Below are 16,363 nucleotides of genomic sequence, written 5' to 3' on the forward strand. Positions count from 1 at the left end.
TCCGCTGTAGCCGGTTGTTACTGTGATGGCTCTCCCATGAGGCGGGAGAGTGGGACTGTGTTTTCTGACTAAACGCCGAGTGAAGAGCCGTGGACATGGCCGGGGTTTTCGACATCGATTTGGATCAACCGGATGAGAATGTCTCTGACGACGACCTCGAGGACGGGGTGAGTTTACGTTAACGTTGAGGCTAATGCCGCCGCTGTTAGCCAGTTAGCTCGCACTTAGCAGCTCCGAGGCCTGCGTTGCTAACATCGTTGACCAGGCAGGTATCCGTCAGCGGACATGTCCTCGTTGACCCCTTTCCCTCGGAACCTAGCAGTGCCCCATTAAACTGTGTTTAGTACAAATTCCATTGCATTTTCTGTATATAAGATGATGGCCGACCACAGTTAATTTTCATCACCGTCCCGGTCTAGTCCATCCGCGTGATTAGAAGTGTTGACGGGGGACAAGTTGTGTTCCACGGCACATGTTGAGGTAACCACCGCTGAAGCGCACATGACGTGAACCCGGTGAAGGCACAGACGCCACTATGACAGCAATGTCTTGTCGAGGGGAAATGGATAATGACGCCATGAATAACGCAAGCCCGAAAACTAACGAAACACGAGTTATCTATAACGTAGCGTTACAGTTCACCTGGCGTAGCTAATTAATGTCCGACAATGGAGTTAGCGGCTTACGCGCTGCGGCGGTATTCGTCTGTTGTAGAGATGTAGCTACATAACAGCGTAGGTTAATTAGCTACATGCATACCACGTGTATGTTTTAACCATTAACGTTACATTAAGAATATAAATAAGTGGGATGTAAATGACCTCACAGCAACAACAGGCTGAAATCCTACCAATGCTAGCCGGACCGTAGGTGTAACGTTAACTAACATCAATACACTGCTTGCTAGCGTTCCCACCACTGACTTAACGTAGAGTTAAGAGTTGCATCACATAGCGTTGCTAACATTGGTTTCATTAGCTATTGGCTACAACAAACATGGGTCTTCTGCTGGTAAATGTTAAGGAGAAGGTGTGTGACTATTTAAGCAGCCCGGTGATGCTTGAGTCAGCCGTAACGTTACCTGTTAACATTAAGCGAATACACTTTGTATTTGTTGAGGAAATAAACTGCTTAACACTACAAGTAAAAAATAATGTACCGTCCATACTATATCAACGTGTAAGCTCAGGATGGCTGCTTAATGACCTCCCTCGCATTCCTGTATGCTGAGATTCTTCTCTCCTGCGTCTCGTTTGCAGGGCCAGCTCAGTGAGTACATGGACCAGTGCAGTGGCTTTGACTTGTAAGTACAACTAAACCATGACGTTAATTCACTGGCTCCCTAAAGGGGAAACAACGTCATCATATTTTTATTTGGATGACTGGAAACTATCCTCAAGGGGTTGTAAAAAACTTTTAGTGCTTTGATACTTTCCGTGTTGATGTTTTTACAGTATAAGTACGAACGAAACGTAAGCCGACTGTCAAGAAATTCGAGGTGGGTGACAATTTAAAGGGAAAACTAACACACGGTGTGATTGTAACCATCACAAGCCTCCAGAACATCTTCCGTGCTTGTTGGCATAGTCTGCCCCCCCCCCCCCCACAGGCCCTTTAAGAAACAACTGCACAAGTTTCCTTTAATTTGTCACCCATCCAAATAGACCCAGTTATAATTGATATACTCTTGGATAAGTTCTCTTAAGGCTAATAATCCAATTATGGCTCACTGCACGAGTGTGAATCTATGTTTAGGCCAAATGCTTGATACCCACGTTGATACTACTGCTGTGTTTGAAATTGTAAACACAATGTTACGTGAATGTTTCAAATAAGATTTTCTTCATTTTGTTTTTGTTTTGCCAGTAACATGGATGACTGTGAGAAGTTTGAAATTTCAGAGAACATCGTTAACAAAGGAAAAGAGCAGATCAGGCCTGAATGCTTTGAGCTGCTGAAAGTTTTGGGAAAAGGTGGCTATGGAAAGGTGAGGCTTCTGATCGTCTGGCATGAAAATGGACAAATATGAATTTGACTCTTCCTCCATTCTGACTCTTTGTGATGTACGATGACTTGACATTTCAAAGGTTTGAACCAAATATTCTACACTTAGGTTGGAAACTAAAGCATTGAATGCAGGGCTGTAGAGTTGGGTGTTTAGTTCTCACTGGGCACTGTATGGACCTTTTCATATCATGTCGTAGAAAAGTTTAGAAAATACCACTTTGTCATTTGCCTTTTTGGCTTGGGACTTGCCATCTCGTTGCCAGTACATGGGGGAGGGTTTTGTAATTGTCTTGAAATTCCTTTGGGGTGGGGGACTTTTTTTGTGGCTGGAAATCTCATCACTTAGTTCATGGTCACTGCTGTTTATCAACACTCCCCAAACATGTATTACAGTGTGTTCAGACTGTGGCACCTTTTAAATGTCAGGCCCGGCGTCCCAGAACCACCTCCTTCTTTACTCGCATCACAGTAAAGAAGTGTAACCCCCTGGGAATTTCTCATTTTTTGAAACACGCTGTCATTTGTTTTGATGTTCTTGTGTAGTTACAGTGTATATTGTGGCAAAGATGGGAAGTTCCTTGGTCTTAAAACTTATTCCTGAAAGACTATTAGCTGTCTCACGCAAAACCTGAGCTGTCCCTGGTCCCACGTTCGTCAGAATAAGAGAAGAATAACGAATCAATCACAGTCGAATGAAGAAACAACATGCACAGTAGCGGCGTATGAACCTCATGTCAGTTTCCGTTTGTCCCTAATCATTTCTCTGAATCGCCCCACCACGAAAAAGTGTCTTTTTCAAGCCATAGTCATACAAACAGCAAAAAAGGCCTCAGAACATATGGAAAAATCTTCAATTATATCTTCAAAAGCCACTTTTGTCCTGCAGCTGTAGGCAGTAATGTGAGTTCTAGCAGGTTGTTGTATCTGGTTGTGTGCTGTCGGGAGAAGTTAAGACACCATGAAACTAAAGCATGATTGTTGTAACAGTAAATTGGGCATGATTCAGTCGGCACCATCAGACCTACAGCGAGCACCGTCACTACTGCAAGCGCCATTAACTTTCTCATTATGAGTTAATATAGGTGTCGATTTTTGCCCAAAACTTAAATGAACTTCATTTTCTATGAGGTTAATACATCCGTCCCCTTTTCTGCTGCTTATCCAGGTCCCTGTCACATCGGTTAAATTCGTTTTATCATCAGGAATTATGAACTGCTGGGAAGTACTGAAGGAATGTGATACGATATAGATTGTAATCTATTTTGTATTTAAAAATGTCTTAAATTTAACTTGGTGAAAGCTGCAGACATGTCTGTGTATTGATGTGATGTACTATTTTTACAGGTGTTTCAAGTTCGGAAGGTTTCAGGTTCCACCTCCGGGAAGATATTCGCCATGAAGGTTTTGAAGAAGGTGAGTGAATGGGCCTGTCTCAGGTTTGGCTGAAGGTTTTCATATTGTTCAGTGAGAATATTCTCCACCAACCTGCCCCCTATAGAGAGTAGTGGGAGAGGAATAGCATCTGCATTATCTAATCCATAAGTAAGCAAAGACAAGTGGCCTACATCTATGGGGAATGAGCACATTAGATACTCAGCTTCACATTATGCTGTGTGTCACTGTGCGTCTCTGGTCACGTCCTGGTGGAGGCTGTTTCACATGAAACCTCAGATCTGCTGCGCTCGACCTCCTCTCTGCAGCTGACACGGCGCTGTTGCCAGACTTTGCTTGAGAAGCCAGCTCATATTCCCCGAAGCTTGTGGGTTTTCTTTGGGATAATGACTGTGTTTATTGGCTCAATGAGACTTGACTGTCGCTCCCAGCCCGGTGCGTGATTCTTGCTCTGCCTCTGCAGCAGATGTTGAAGCTTTGACACTAGCTGACGGGGTTAAAGTTATTACTCACAGTTCCACACCCTGACTCGCCGTTTTGTCTCCTGCCAGGCCATGATTGTGCGTAATGCAAAGGACACTGCTCACACCAAAGCCGAGAGGAACATTCTAGAGGAGGTGAAGCATCCTTTCATTGTGGACCTCATCTATGCCTTCCAGACCGGGGGGAAGTTGTACCTCATCCTGGAGTATCTGAGCGGTGAGCACCGTGTGGCCCGATCAACAAACGCCGTACAGCACGCACCCCTACATGCACATGTTTTTAAACATTTCATGAGTGTTGGATGAAAATGTGCGTCTCCAGTTCCACTGTGGGTAAATATGACTGACTTTGTATGTGGTGACTGCAGGAGGGGAGCTGTTTATGCAACTGGAGAGAGAGGGCATCTTCATGGAGGACACAGCATGGTGAGTGAACTCGTCCGTCACTGGTACCACAGCCTGAACCATCTGGGACAACATTAGCCGTTAGCTGACTGATGAACTGCGTTTCTGTTGGTGAAAGGGAGTAATGTTCCTGTTTCAGGATGTTTTGTTCATACACGTCAAATCTAAATCCTGTTGAATCTTTACATCCCCCTTTCCACTCACTGTTTGTTCCCATATTGTTTACAATATAAACCCATTTCCAGATGGCAACAGGGTGGGCATCTTAACAAACCCCCTGTGCTGCCAGTTGTCTCCGCAAGGTCTTTTATTGCTGACTCACGACGTGCAGGCCAGATTAGATCTGGGTGTGATCTGTTGTCTCTGTCTAATGCTAGCAAACTCGTTTGGAGGATTTTAAGCATTCCGTCTAGTAAGAACAGGCAGATATGTGACACCGTTTCTGAGGCGGTGCGACGGTCACTTGGAACAGGGACTAACCGCTCACAGTATCTGCTCTCCTGTTTTTAGAAATAAACAGTCTGTAGAGGAAAACGGTGATTACACGAACCACGCTGCTGAACCAATAGGGGTGTGTAGTTGAACACAAATTGCAGATCACCGAGTAGCACGCAGAACATTTATAGACGATGTGTGACCTGCTTCTGTTGACAGTTTCTACCTGGCTGAGATCTCGATGGCAATGGGTCACCTGCACCAGAAAGGCATCATCTACCGAGACCTGAAGCCCGAGAACATCATGCTCAACGACAACGGTACGCTGACCTGAAGGCTCTCTGACGAGAAAGAGAAAGGTATTCTTTCTTCTGGGTAGTTCCTCTCGTGTTCTCACGTTGGTACCGTTTCCTTCTAGGACACGTGAAGCTGACAGACTTCGGTCTTTGCAAAGAGTCCATCCACGACGGAACGGTGACCCACACCTTCTGTGGCACCATCGAGTACATGTATGTCCCAGATTGTGGAGAGTCATTATTGCAGAGCTATGCACATTCAGCCACATTCAGCCGCATTCTGCTGAGTCATCGTGGTCGTTCCCTTCTCCGTCCTCAGGGCTCCAGAGATCCTGATGAGGAGCGGACACAACCGAGCGGTGGACTGGTGGAGTCTGGGAGCTCTCATGTATGACATGCTGACAGGAGCAGTAAGTGCACAGTGATCAACCCCGGAGTCGCATTGCCAAAGAAAGTCAAACTGTGAATGTCGTTCATGTAGGAAGCATTTGCTACGATGGCTAACCGTTTCGGTCCGACTACTTGTTCATAGCCGCCGTTCACCGGTGAAAACCGAAAGAAGACCATTGACAAAATCTTGAAATGCAAACTCAGCCTTCCGCCTTACCTCACACAAGAAGCCAGGGACCTCCTGAAAAAGGTGAGCTGTGTTAGCCTTCCTCCTGCCTCGTGCTTCTCTGGACCTGTTGTCTCTGTGCAAACATTTGGAGCGGCAGGAAAAAAACCCGAATCTCCAAACGTTTGTCTTTCAGCTGCTGAAACGAAATGCCTCGTTGCGACTCGGGGCCGGACCAGGAGATGCTGCTGAGGTCCAGGTAAATACATCCGTCACAGTAGTATGCATGCAGTGTGTTGACGTATTGATCTGGGCCTTAACACAACAACTCTTCTTGGAGAACCTTGTAGTAGTCATGAAGTAATAAAGCCTGCTGCTGCTGTTGTTTTTCCAAAGGCCCACCCATTCTTCCGTCATATAAACTGGGATGACCTCCTCGCTCGCAAAGTAGAGCCTCCATTTAAACCGTACCTGGTAAGTTTCTTTTGGGTTTTTTTAACGCAGCAACGTGACCAGTATTATGTCCCTGATAGATGATAACCCGACTTGCTATTTTCTTGCAGCAATCGGCTGATGACGTCAGCCAGTTTGACTCCAAGTTCACCAGCCAGACTCCAGTGGACAGCCCCGACGACTCCACGCTCAGCGAGAGTGCCAATCAGGCCTTCCTGGTGGGTCACTGGTGCTGCGCCTCCCGGCACACACTGGACCTTTTCTGTCTACTTTGTCTCACTTTCTGGAGTTTCCAGCATTTTTCGGGAACTTGCAACAAATGATATCAGGAATAATCCACGATGTGACGTACGAAGATAACACATGACTCGATGCTGATTTGGGATTGAGCATTTCAAGCAACGTTTTCAATTAGAACACCGTGGCGTTCGTTTACTCTTGCACTTTGCTATTTCTGTGTTGTCTGCAAACAAACGCACAAACCGAGTGTTTTTCATTTCCTCAGTGGGTCTTACGAGAACCAGTTAATGCATCCCAGCTGGTGTAGTCCTGTTGGCTTTCCTGGAAGCTTACCTCACTGTTCCACCACATTGCATGATATGGTTTACTCAGCGTTTCATTGCTCATCATCAGCTGTGGGTTGTTTTTGGAAAGATGCTCTTTGAAGAGGTGGACTCAGACCTCTCTCTCTGTCCCCCCCCCCCCCCCCCCCCCCCTCCAGGGTTTCACATACGTAGCCCCGTCTGTGCTGGAAAACCTCAAAGAGAAGTTCTCTTTTGAGCCAAAGGTGCGCTCACCACGGAAGTTCCCAGGAAGCCCAAGAACACCTGTGAGGTAACGGCAAGTTTATTATGTCTCGGCTTCCATTTAAGTCCATCTGATATTTTCAGAACAGGAATAAGTCTGGGTCAGTTGTGTTAATCTTGGGTTTAATTAGAGGATTGCTCGTCAGTCAGATAAAGAAATTGATAAACTTCCGTCTGAATGCCTGCTAACTATTTGAACAATAATTCTATTGAAATCATTCCTCAGCTGGGAGTTAAAGAGCAATCTGCCTTTAGCCTCCATATTCTTTCTAGGTGTGTTTTCTCACTGACACGTATGATTTGCACTGTGACGTTAAAAATACGGGCTGGTGCCTCGCAGGCAATAGTGTCTCACGTATCCGCCTTCCACAGCCCGGGGACGTTTGTAGGAGGGGACTGCTGGCCCCGGGGACCCACGGCGACTGGCCGCACTGTGGAGCAGCCCATGGAGGTGTCGGCAGCGGAGCAAATGGACACGAGTGCCGGTGGCTCCGAGGCCTCTGCGCCGCTTCCCATCAGGCACCCTTCAGGCATCAATGCGGGGCCCTACAAGAAGCAGGCCTACCCCATGAACTCCAAGCGGCCAGAACATCTACGGATGAACCTATGACGCTCGGCTCGCCTACGAACATTAGGACTCTTCTAATTCCTCCTTGCTTTCAAAGAGACTAATAATAGAATCTTTTTTTTTTTGAATTGACTGACACTGTCAGTGCCGATCACCAGCTCTTCCAGCAGCGCCTTCCCATCCCTCCTGACTCAGCCTGGCCACCTCGGCCTGACGCAGATAATCAGCAGTGAAGTAGATATGAGAGTCGTGGGGAAGTTGTGTGAGAGAGGTGCTCTTCAATGAAAGTTGACTCGCTTGTTGTTGGCTGGGTAATGCCAGCCTGGTGTACTCTCCTGGCATTACCATATGATCTACTGGTGCTCTTTTATCCTCAAGTCTGGTGAATGTTGATTCTAGCATTAACGACTCATTGCCTCATCACAGTGAGAGAGTTTGGTTACGGGCGTTTAGTTCACCCTCAATATGCCTCATTGCCTTTGTCACTGCGTGTGGTGAGGAGTAGGCGGAGCGAAACATTACGGCAAAGCAGCTATAAAAACACAGAAGTGAACTTTCAGCAGCACTTCCACCACAATCAATACTGCTTTACTTCGTCTGACTGGAGTGTGTCCTGTCCCGACGCAATGCTCAGTTTCTTTCTGTTGAATGTAAACCGACTCTGTATGCCTTTTATTTTGCGTCAACCTCCTGCGCTGCTTCCCCTGCAGCATTATTTTTCACTCATCTGTACACGCAGTCCCATTGCCACTGTCTTGTCAACAGGTCCACCCAAAATACACACAGCCCAACTGATGCCACCGCACTGCATTGATCCAGGCAGTGTGCGTGGCTCTCGTGGTAGGGTTACACCCTGTTTGACCTGTTCATGTGATGTGAAGCTGCTAAACGAGCCTCTGGAGTCAAGCCATTCAAATGTTCACACCCTAAAACCGACCACGCTCAATGATAACTGCAAATGTAATGGATGAAGATGAGCTTCGGTTTGAATGGCTCCCTGATGTTTGTCGCTATCCAAACACTGAGTGTTTGATGAATTGACCAAAAGCACTGTTTCAACCAACCAAATGATTTCTCTTTTGCTGGTAAGCAAACGAACAGCCGGTGGAGTGAGCCGCTGGTCTGATTCAAGAACTACAAGGTTCAAATGTCGTCATGTCCGATTTGATCAAAGTGACTTTGTTTCCCACAGTGATGCTCTGAGCTCGTTTGTTATTTAGAGTGTAGCTCAGCAAAGGGTCTAATACGGATCTGTGAGAGTTCTTCTTCTACCATTCCGGTGCAACAATTGTGTTTTAAGACCAATCACTCCACTTTTTACTCCGCTTAACCTTTTTGTTAATTTGTTCCAATATTTATTTGAAGTGCCAATGTGTTTCCACTGTATTGTTCACACTATGCAAACTATGTATTTATTGTGTAGTATTATTGAGGTCAGGCAGTAGAACGGTTTATTTGATTTGGTATTCTCATCTGAGACTTATTTTGCCATAATAATAAGCATGTAGAGTATGGTTTCATTTCCACAGAAGTCTTACAGCGTCTTTTTTTATTCCATAATTAAGGACCGTTACCGAAATGACCTACAGTATTTATTGTGTGGCTTAGTATCATATTGAAGGGGGACTTTCCGAAAACATTTAAATATCTAACACTTTCCTTGCTGAAAACTTGAACTTCAGTTTGTCTTTTGCAGTGCTTAAAGCGTTATTGTGGGGAAATCTGATGCAAAAACAAAGGGCCATCATTTCTCCATGTGTGTGTGGTCTATTAGAGGGCGATACTTTTCTTCTGTTCAGGTACAGTCGAGTATCTTCCACACTGAGTTGTTTGAGGAACATCTTATCACGCTTACTTCAGGTGAGAAACAGTCTCTGACTAGAAGGGGTGTTAAACATGATTCCTGTTGCTTTGTTACCCATAGATCTGCCCTTTCAGATGGGGGATGTGTATATGCATCATGTATATGATGAAGTCAAACATAAATGGGTCTGATCAGCAGCAGATTAGGACGTCTTGGGGATTAAACTGATGGAAGCTCTTCAAAACCTTGTGTCCGATTATGACTTGAAGGTTTAACGACTCTGCAAATAAGTGAATCTCAGTTTGCGTCATAAAAAGAGCCACAAACATTCAAATGGTAGATCTTTATTCGGGTAGTTTGCCTCTAAATGGATACAAATAACAGTGAAATGATTTTGTACATAATAAAATAGATGTTTCTCCCAGTCTTTGGTTTTTACAAAAGCGAGGCCATGTCACCTCTGTAGAAAAATAATGTGTGAATTAGTCTCACACGCTCAGTTGCATCCTTATCAGACGAAAGGAAATAGTAACCAAAAGCCAAACTGTTTGTCCGTCACATAGTTATTCTTCAGCGTGCTGGCAAAGGTCCGGTCACTACTGGACCAGCTGTTACTGTGTACTGAGCTTCCTGGAAGCCTTTGCAGTCCGGCTCAAGCTTAAAGACGCAGCTAAAGCATAATTCAGCAAGCCATCTTGAACCGTTGATTACAAATAAGTCACTCCCAAAAAAAATGCAAGAAACACTGGATAAGAGGGTTTGTGTGATGTTTGTTCACACATGTGATGGAGGAAAAATCTGTTTAAAATACTTTAATATATATTCTCTGATGTTCCCGTATTTACAAGTAGAGGAAACTGTGGAAGTACAACAATTTGCTGCCCAATCAGGAAATCAAGATTAAAGGTGAATAAAGCCAACACAACACAAAAGGAAAAACAACTTAAAATCACTTGAGGCCATGGCAATAATATACTTTCGTAGTGGTGTTTTGGTAAATAAGCCAGAAAAATGCCCACAGTAGGTTCGATGCAGGGGGCACTGCCCTCAGATTCATGAAACAGTGTGTACAACATTACTTGTCAGTGGAGGGTTGACAGCCACAGAAAATCACATTAAATACAAGCTAATACCAATGCCCGGCACCCTAAAGCCCCGCAGCGATCAATAAATCTGCAGGTGTGGAGATGTGGCTCCGTCCCTCCACTTGTAAACCTTCTCTGTGATCACGGTGCGGCAGAGAGGGCAGCTCTTCTCCCGGTTAAACCACAGAGCGATGCATTCGTCACAGAATATGTGCTGCACGGCAGAAAAACAACATGTCAGCGTGTCCTGCACTTACCATACATGACGAGAGCTACACAAGTGATGCACTTCAGTTCGTCTGAATCACGAAAACAACGGGTCAGATACATACAATTATATATAAAGAAAAACACAGGTTATTATTACACAAGCAAATAAGAGAGAAAAGCAATTGCAGGGGTGAAAAAGTCAGATTTAAAAAAATATCTTTTATATTACAGATTTTCTCACGTAATACTGCTCAATTCATTGTTAAGTTGCGATCCAAAGCGATTGATTTCCACGACTGCTGTATGCTGTGATTAAGCTTGATAATGTAATTAAAGGAGCAGGGATGTGAGCGACAGACTCCTGAGGGATCTAAATCTATTGATGCCCACACGGCACATTACAAATACGCCGTGTACACTGATTACAAAGCCCTGCGGGGCACACTGGTTTGGTTTTACCTGACAGAGTAGAACCCGAGGCTCCCTGTACTCTGCCTGACAGATGGGACAGACGTCTCCAGCCTCGCTGCACTGACTCCTGGTGGCTGCTGAGCCTGTATGCTGAGAAACAAAGAACACCTTCAAACAGCTGGTGACTGAACGTGACCATTTATGAAAGAACTTGTTTACCACCAACCTCGCCCTTCACCAATATCCTCACGGTTTTCAGTAAAGACGTCCATTGTCCGTACAATTCTAAAATCTGAAAAAGAGAAAAATAACTCAAATAGAAATTTATATATAATTTTTTTTTAGTTTTTAACAATAATACAAAGATCTATTGCTGCTTGTTTGACTGATCACACCTTCAGTATGAGGTAGAACAAAGCCAGCAGGACCCCCAGCGTGAGTCCAGGGGTGCCGTCAACCTCCTGGTACGTGACCAGGTAGCGGAACCAAAGTGGGACCGGCGTTGTGGCCTGGTGGACCTGACCCAGCTCCTCACTCAGCATCACCCACCGCCCCTGGAGACATTTAAACACAAAATAAGAGCGACTCAACCTGCACTGCCAAGACATACGTAACACGAGAGTGATATTTGTTTTTCTTATCCAATAATCCAAAGGAGAAACCCGCCCACTCTCACCTGGGTTCTGTGTGTCACCAGTGAGGATGGCAGCAGCAGAATAAGGCACTTAATCCCCATAAAAAGAAACTTAATTGTGAAGTTGGTGATGCCGACTGCCCAGAGAACCTCCCAGAAACCCAGCGGCTCAATGGTTGGGCTGAGGAGGATGAGGCTGGAAGGAGGAAGACATTCAGGTTAAATGGCACGTTCCTGCCAGGGTTAGCTGTTTACTAAACTGCAGTACAGGTGAACAAAGTCCTGCTGGATGAGGGAGCTGTAGTAAAGTCACCCGGAGTATAAAGAAATGACCACAGTGTGTTCTGGCTGCCTACTCACTGTACACACAGACTGATTGAGATTATATTCTAAGAACACGTAATTGGTTGCAGGAAATAGCCACAGGCTCGTTGTTCTGGGTAACTGAGGTGAGGTGACGCATGAACTCATACCAATAGTAGAGGGTCTCGGTGAGGAAGGTGTAGTAAAGCAGGAGGGTGGAAGAGATCAGGAACAGTAGCAGCCACACACACTGCAGCTTTGAGTGACGATCCTGAGGAGAAACAGTCAAAGAACATGGTTCAGGAAGCTAACAGCGATAACTCGCAAAAGGAATGTGTTCTCCTCTTACCTGAAGAAAGACTTGAGCTTGAATGTGTTTATTCACAAATAGAAAAGTTGTGAAGAGGCCAACCCCGACTGCTAGACCTGGTAAAATGGAGAGAAAAGAGTATAACACGATGTGTTGTGTTCACAGTTGCAGTCACGGTGTTTTGCTTCACTCCTACTCACCGAGAGCGTGTTGGATGACTAGTTTAGCACACACAATGACAAGGAAAGGAAGACTCTTCTGAAGCCAGCGGAAGAGATAGCGAAGCTCAGACAAGGAGGAGGTGCTGGGTTCTCCAGAGTCCACATCGGAGCCAGGCGGGTCAAGCTCAGCCTCCGAATACGAGTGGTGTGGCATCCGATTGTGTCCGTGAGAATGGGAGTGGCTGTGGGAGTTAACTCTGGACCTCCTGGAGGACGCGCCTCCACTGGACTCCCCAGGCTTGCTGGTTATGGTTACCCGCACCTCATCGCTGTCTGGGTTGGCGGCGGCCGCAGCACCAGGGGCCGGTGTCCTGGTAAGTTCTGGTTGCAGAGTTAGGGATAAACCATTCGCTGCATGAGCTCCTCGCTCACTTGCATCAGGCTGCATTACAGCAGGAGACTCCCTCAGTTTCAGTGCTCTTCCGGAATCACTCCTTTGACATAAAAGATAAACATTTAAAGTCTCAGTCACGTGGTGTCCAGCATCAATCATCTGCATTTACAAGTTGTACAATAGTTACTGATGGAAGTCGCACAGTTGTCAGTTAATCTACGATGAGGACCGTAGAGCACCAGGACCTCGTACTGTAATAGAGGGCTCCCAGCAAACAAACGTTAAAGTGTCTTTAATGTGTCAATACTAAGGTAACCTTGTGGTCATAGGAATATGTATTATGTTTGCGGAAGTATTAATAGAGTGTACAAGACAGTATTTTGTGTTTCGAGTAGTAGCTAACTAAGTGAAATTGTCAAGCAGTCATCCGGAACATCTCATCCAGACTAAGAGCGAACGATTATTAACATAAACTGAACTTTACGTCGGTTATATTAGTAACGTTAATTTCCCGGCAATAAACCCAAAAGTATTGACAACTAACAAACTGGCCGTCTCCTTCACAGAGAACTGGGCTGCTGCTGTTAGCATTAGCAGCTAACAGATGTTTCCTATCAGGCCAGGCGGAGGTAAAAGCTTCAGCTCACCTGTCATTCTGCACGCGGAGTTTCATGGTAAGTTATTGTTCTCCATCTAAATACAATGTCCGAGTCGCCAAACTAAACACAAGCAAAAGTAAATAAAAAAACAAAACTAAGCTGTTGTGTTTCAGACTAAACCATAAGCTGCTCGTTCAGACATCTTGACATTGTTTACGACAGCAGACGTCGCAAACTTCTTCTGTGCATTTTTTTACGGCGCATCGGATGTAAAATGCTGCAATATCTCCACCTACTGGAACATTTTCAAATGACACGCGAACGTTATAATAACTAGAAAATGCATTTCCTGCTGAAAATGCGTTGGAATGCTGAAAGATGAAATTAATTGTGAAAAAATTGCTGAAAATTAAGAAATGGGAGACTATCTGTCTGAAAAATGTTGAAGCCCGAAAGCATTTAAACTGCACTGCTGAAAAACCTTCTAGTTGAAATGTCTAACTATGGTGTCTGTAGCTGAAAGTATGAGGAAGAAGAAGGCTTTGAAATGTTGAAGAAGTATAACAGGATTTGAAGATTTTCTCCATAGAGATCCCATTCAAAAGAAAATTGCAAAAAGCTTAATTCAAAAAGTTTAAAGATTCCAAATATGAAAAGTCAAAGCACCCCTCTCCTGAAAGAGCTGAACATTTTGATATTTTAACAATTTCTGTAGCTTAAACAAATTTCAGAAGTAGTGACATTTGTAGTAATAGTAGTAGAAGCTGTAGTTGTAGTAGAAGTATTATTAGTCGTAGAAGTATTAGCAGCATTAGAATAAGTAGTAGTAGTAGTGATATTTGTAATAGTAGTACTAGAAGTTGTAGTTGTAGCAGAAGTATCATTAGTAGTAGAAGTATTAGTATTAGAAGAAGTAGTAGTATCAGTAGTAGCAGTAATAGCTGTAGTAGTGGTCGTAGTATTTAATATAACAGTAGCAGTAGTAGTAAAAGTAATGGCAGTATTTGAAGTAGCAGTAGTAGTAGTACTAGTAGCAGTCATACTAATAGCTGTAGTAGTATTAGTACTGGTAGTAGCATGAATAGTAGCAGTTGTAGTATAAGTAATAGTGGTAGTGGTAGTAATAATATTGATGGTAGCAGTAATAGCACTAGTAATAGTAGCAACAGCAAAAGTTGTAGTCAAAGTAATACTAGAAATATTAGCAGCAGTAGTAGTTGTCACAGTATTTGTAAGAGCATTCATTATTTCAACAAAAATGCCAAATTTTGAGCTTAATGTTTACAAACAGTTAATCCATGGGGCTTTTATTTTGAAAGGGTGGGGCTGGGTGGGGGGGAGAGGAGACATAATCATCATGTTTGACACATAAACAGAGGTTATTAAATGACAGGCTTCATCACAAGCAGTTCAGTTAGAATTCATTCTGTGGGGCTTTTATTTTAAAATGGGGTGTGTGTGGGGGGGGGGGGGAGTGATCCTTAACAGCATTCCAACAATTAAGGAAAATTACCACAATTTAAACACACACAGCATTGCTATCACTACCTGTCACTGTTGACTGTAGTATGTACTAATAATGTTATATTGCTACACATCCTAATAATCATTTCACCATAGTTATTATTATAATTTACAATTATTGTAATTTATAATAATAACACAGCTATTTATAGTAATTGTCATATTGTTAATAATGTATCATTATGATGATAATTAACAGGCAGGTTCACCGCTTTAATCATCAGCATCAATCAGTTTCTTTCGAAAGTAATTAAAATTATTCTCATATGTTCTTCCCTTGTCTTTTGAATGATGTGGACAATATATCTCTCGCTGTCTTTATTGCATCCCTTTATTCTCCCTTTTCTTCACTCGTGTGTGTGTGTGTGTGTGTGTGTGTGTGTGTGTATGTGCGCGTGCGTGCATGCGTGCGTGCAAAAAGACAGGCTTCCATCCAAATGTAGACGAGGTTATCTTGGTTCATCTTTATCCTGAATTATCCACACACAGTGGTTATGAGTGTCATTTATGGATGTTTGTTGAAATTGATAGGATGGCCTAACCTAGAAAACTTTCCAGCAGCCGCCACTGCTTATTTCCCATCGACAGGTGTGATGAGTGGTGGAACGAGCACAAGCATTGACATGCAAATGTTTATGAAACGAAGTTTGTACATCCTCCATCTGACGGAAAGAATAGTCATGCATTTCTTATTACATGATAAAAACAATGATATCATAATGATACAGTAACAATATCACAATTACTATAAGTATCCGTGTTATTAGTATAAGTATTAGTACATACTACAGTCAACTACTGTATTATCACTACCTGCTATCACAGGTAGTGATAGCAATGCTATGTGTGTTTAATTGTGTTAATTTTCCTCATTTATTATAATTTATGGCGTGTCATCTGAAAATGTTCCAGTAGGTGGCGGCATTGCAGCATTTTACGTCCGATGCGCCGTAAATATCTGCAGAAGAAGTTTGCGACGTCGCCTCTCGTAAGAGACAAACAAAAGCATCAGGGGCACTCTGCGGCACGTTATGCAACATGCACCTCATCATCAATTACCCGAGTCTGTTTCAATTTTACTTTTGTCTATTCACCAACCTTTTCACCTCAGCAAAGTGTAGCGATAGTTTTTTTCAAGTTTCAACTTGTTTTTTTATGCGCAAATTTATAATGTGCATAAAAAACAGGTGGACTGAAATGCACCTCATCTGTCCATGCTCTTACTCTCGTCTTCTAAACCTCCCATTCCATCATTTTGTATGTCCCTTTCCGATTGTATGCTCGAGGACCAAGAAATAGTCCAGTACATGACCCACGGTAAAAGCACAATCTGTCAAATGTACACCTCAGTTTTTTTGTACGGATTAAACAAATGAGATATAACGTGTTCGTTAAGTTTGACTTTAATTGGACTTTAGTGCTGGTAGTTGTTTCCTTTGTTCAGAGAGATGCTGTTTCCCCATTTCCAGGCTTGGTGCTAAACTGCTGGCTGGAGTCCTACTGGATGACAGCTGACATCAGATGTGTG

The 16,363-nt window shown here is 43.8% G+C and overlaps 2 protein-coding genes across 2 annotated transcripts; one reads left to right on the forward strand and one right to left on the reverse strand.

Moving 5' to 3' along the window:
* On the forward strand, window positions 1-9,437 carry rps6kb1a (ribosomal protein S6 kinase b, polypeptide 1a). Its single transcript, XM_079283462.1, has 15 exons — window positions 1-167; window positions 1,260-1,303; window positions 1,867-1,987; window positions 3,352-3,420; window positions 3,951-4,098; window positions 4,250-4,307; window positions 4,941-5,041; window positions 5,140-5,230; window positions 5,337-5,427; window positions 5,550-5,657; window positions 5,770-5,832; window positions 5,970-6,047; window positions 6,137-6,244; window positions 6,748-6,860; window positions 7,205-9,437. Exons 1-15 carry the CDS (start codon window positions 96-98, stop codon window positions 7,440-7,442), a joined length of 1,503 nt encoding a protein of 500 aa, XP_079139588.1. The 5' UTR covers window positions 1-95; the 3' UTR covers window positions 7,443-9,437.
* A 108-nt stretch (window positions 9,438-9,545) lies between these two features.
* Window positions 9,546-13,529, reverse strand: rnft1 (ring finger protein, transmembrane 1). The gene is made up of 9 exons (XM_079283542.1): window positions 13,360-13,529; window positions 12,358-12,812; window positions 12,197-12,273; window positions 12,018-12,118; window positions 11,587-11,740; window positions 11,306-11,464; window positions 11,137-11,202; window positions 10,959-11,060; window positions 9,546-10,503 (listed from the first exon to the last, which is right to left on the reverse strand). The coding sequence occupies exons 1-9, from the start codon at window positions 13,383-13,385 to the stop codon at window positions 10,369-10,371; spliced, it is 1,275 nt and encodes a 424-aa protein (XP_079139668.1). The 5' UTR covers window positions 13,386-13,529; the 3' UTR covers window positions 9,546-10,368.
* Window positions 13,530-16,363: the final 2,834 nt, after the last annotated feature.

The sequence above is a fragment of the Melanostigma gelatinosum genome, assembly GCF_949748355.1.
Source record: "Melanostigma gelatinosum genome assembly, chromosome: 14".
Classification (NCBI taxonomy): domain Eukaryota; kingdom Metazoa; phylum Chordata; class Actinopteri; order Perciformes; family Zoarcidae; genus Melanostigma; species Melanostigma gelatinosum.

Bases quoted from the DNA above. Each gene is read 5' to 3' on its own strand.
- rps6kb1a (XM_079283462.1), top strand. From the start codon at position 96: ATGGCCGGGGTTTTCGACATCGATTTGGATCAACCGGATGAGAATGTC. The intron at 1,304-1,866 runs GTAAGTACAACT...TTGTTTTGCCAG, and splicing joins CAGTGCAGTGGCTTTGACTT to TAACATGGATGACTGTGAGA. The intron at 3,421-3,950 runs GTGAGTGAATGG...GTCTCCTGCCAG, and splicing joins CCATGAAGGTTTTGAAGAAG to GCCATGATTGTGCGTAATGC.
- rnft1 (XM_079283542.1), bottom strand. From the start codon at position 13,385: ATGAAACTCCGCGTGCAGAATGACAG. The intron at 11,203-11,305 runs GTGTGATCAGTC...TCTCTTTTTCAG, and splicing joins TGTTCTACCTCATACTGAAG to ATTTTAGAATTGTACGGACA. The intron at 10,504-10,958 runs GTAAAACCAAAC...TCTGCCGTGCAG, and splicing joins CTCGGGTTCTACTCTGTCAG to CACATATTCTGTGACGAATG.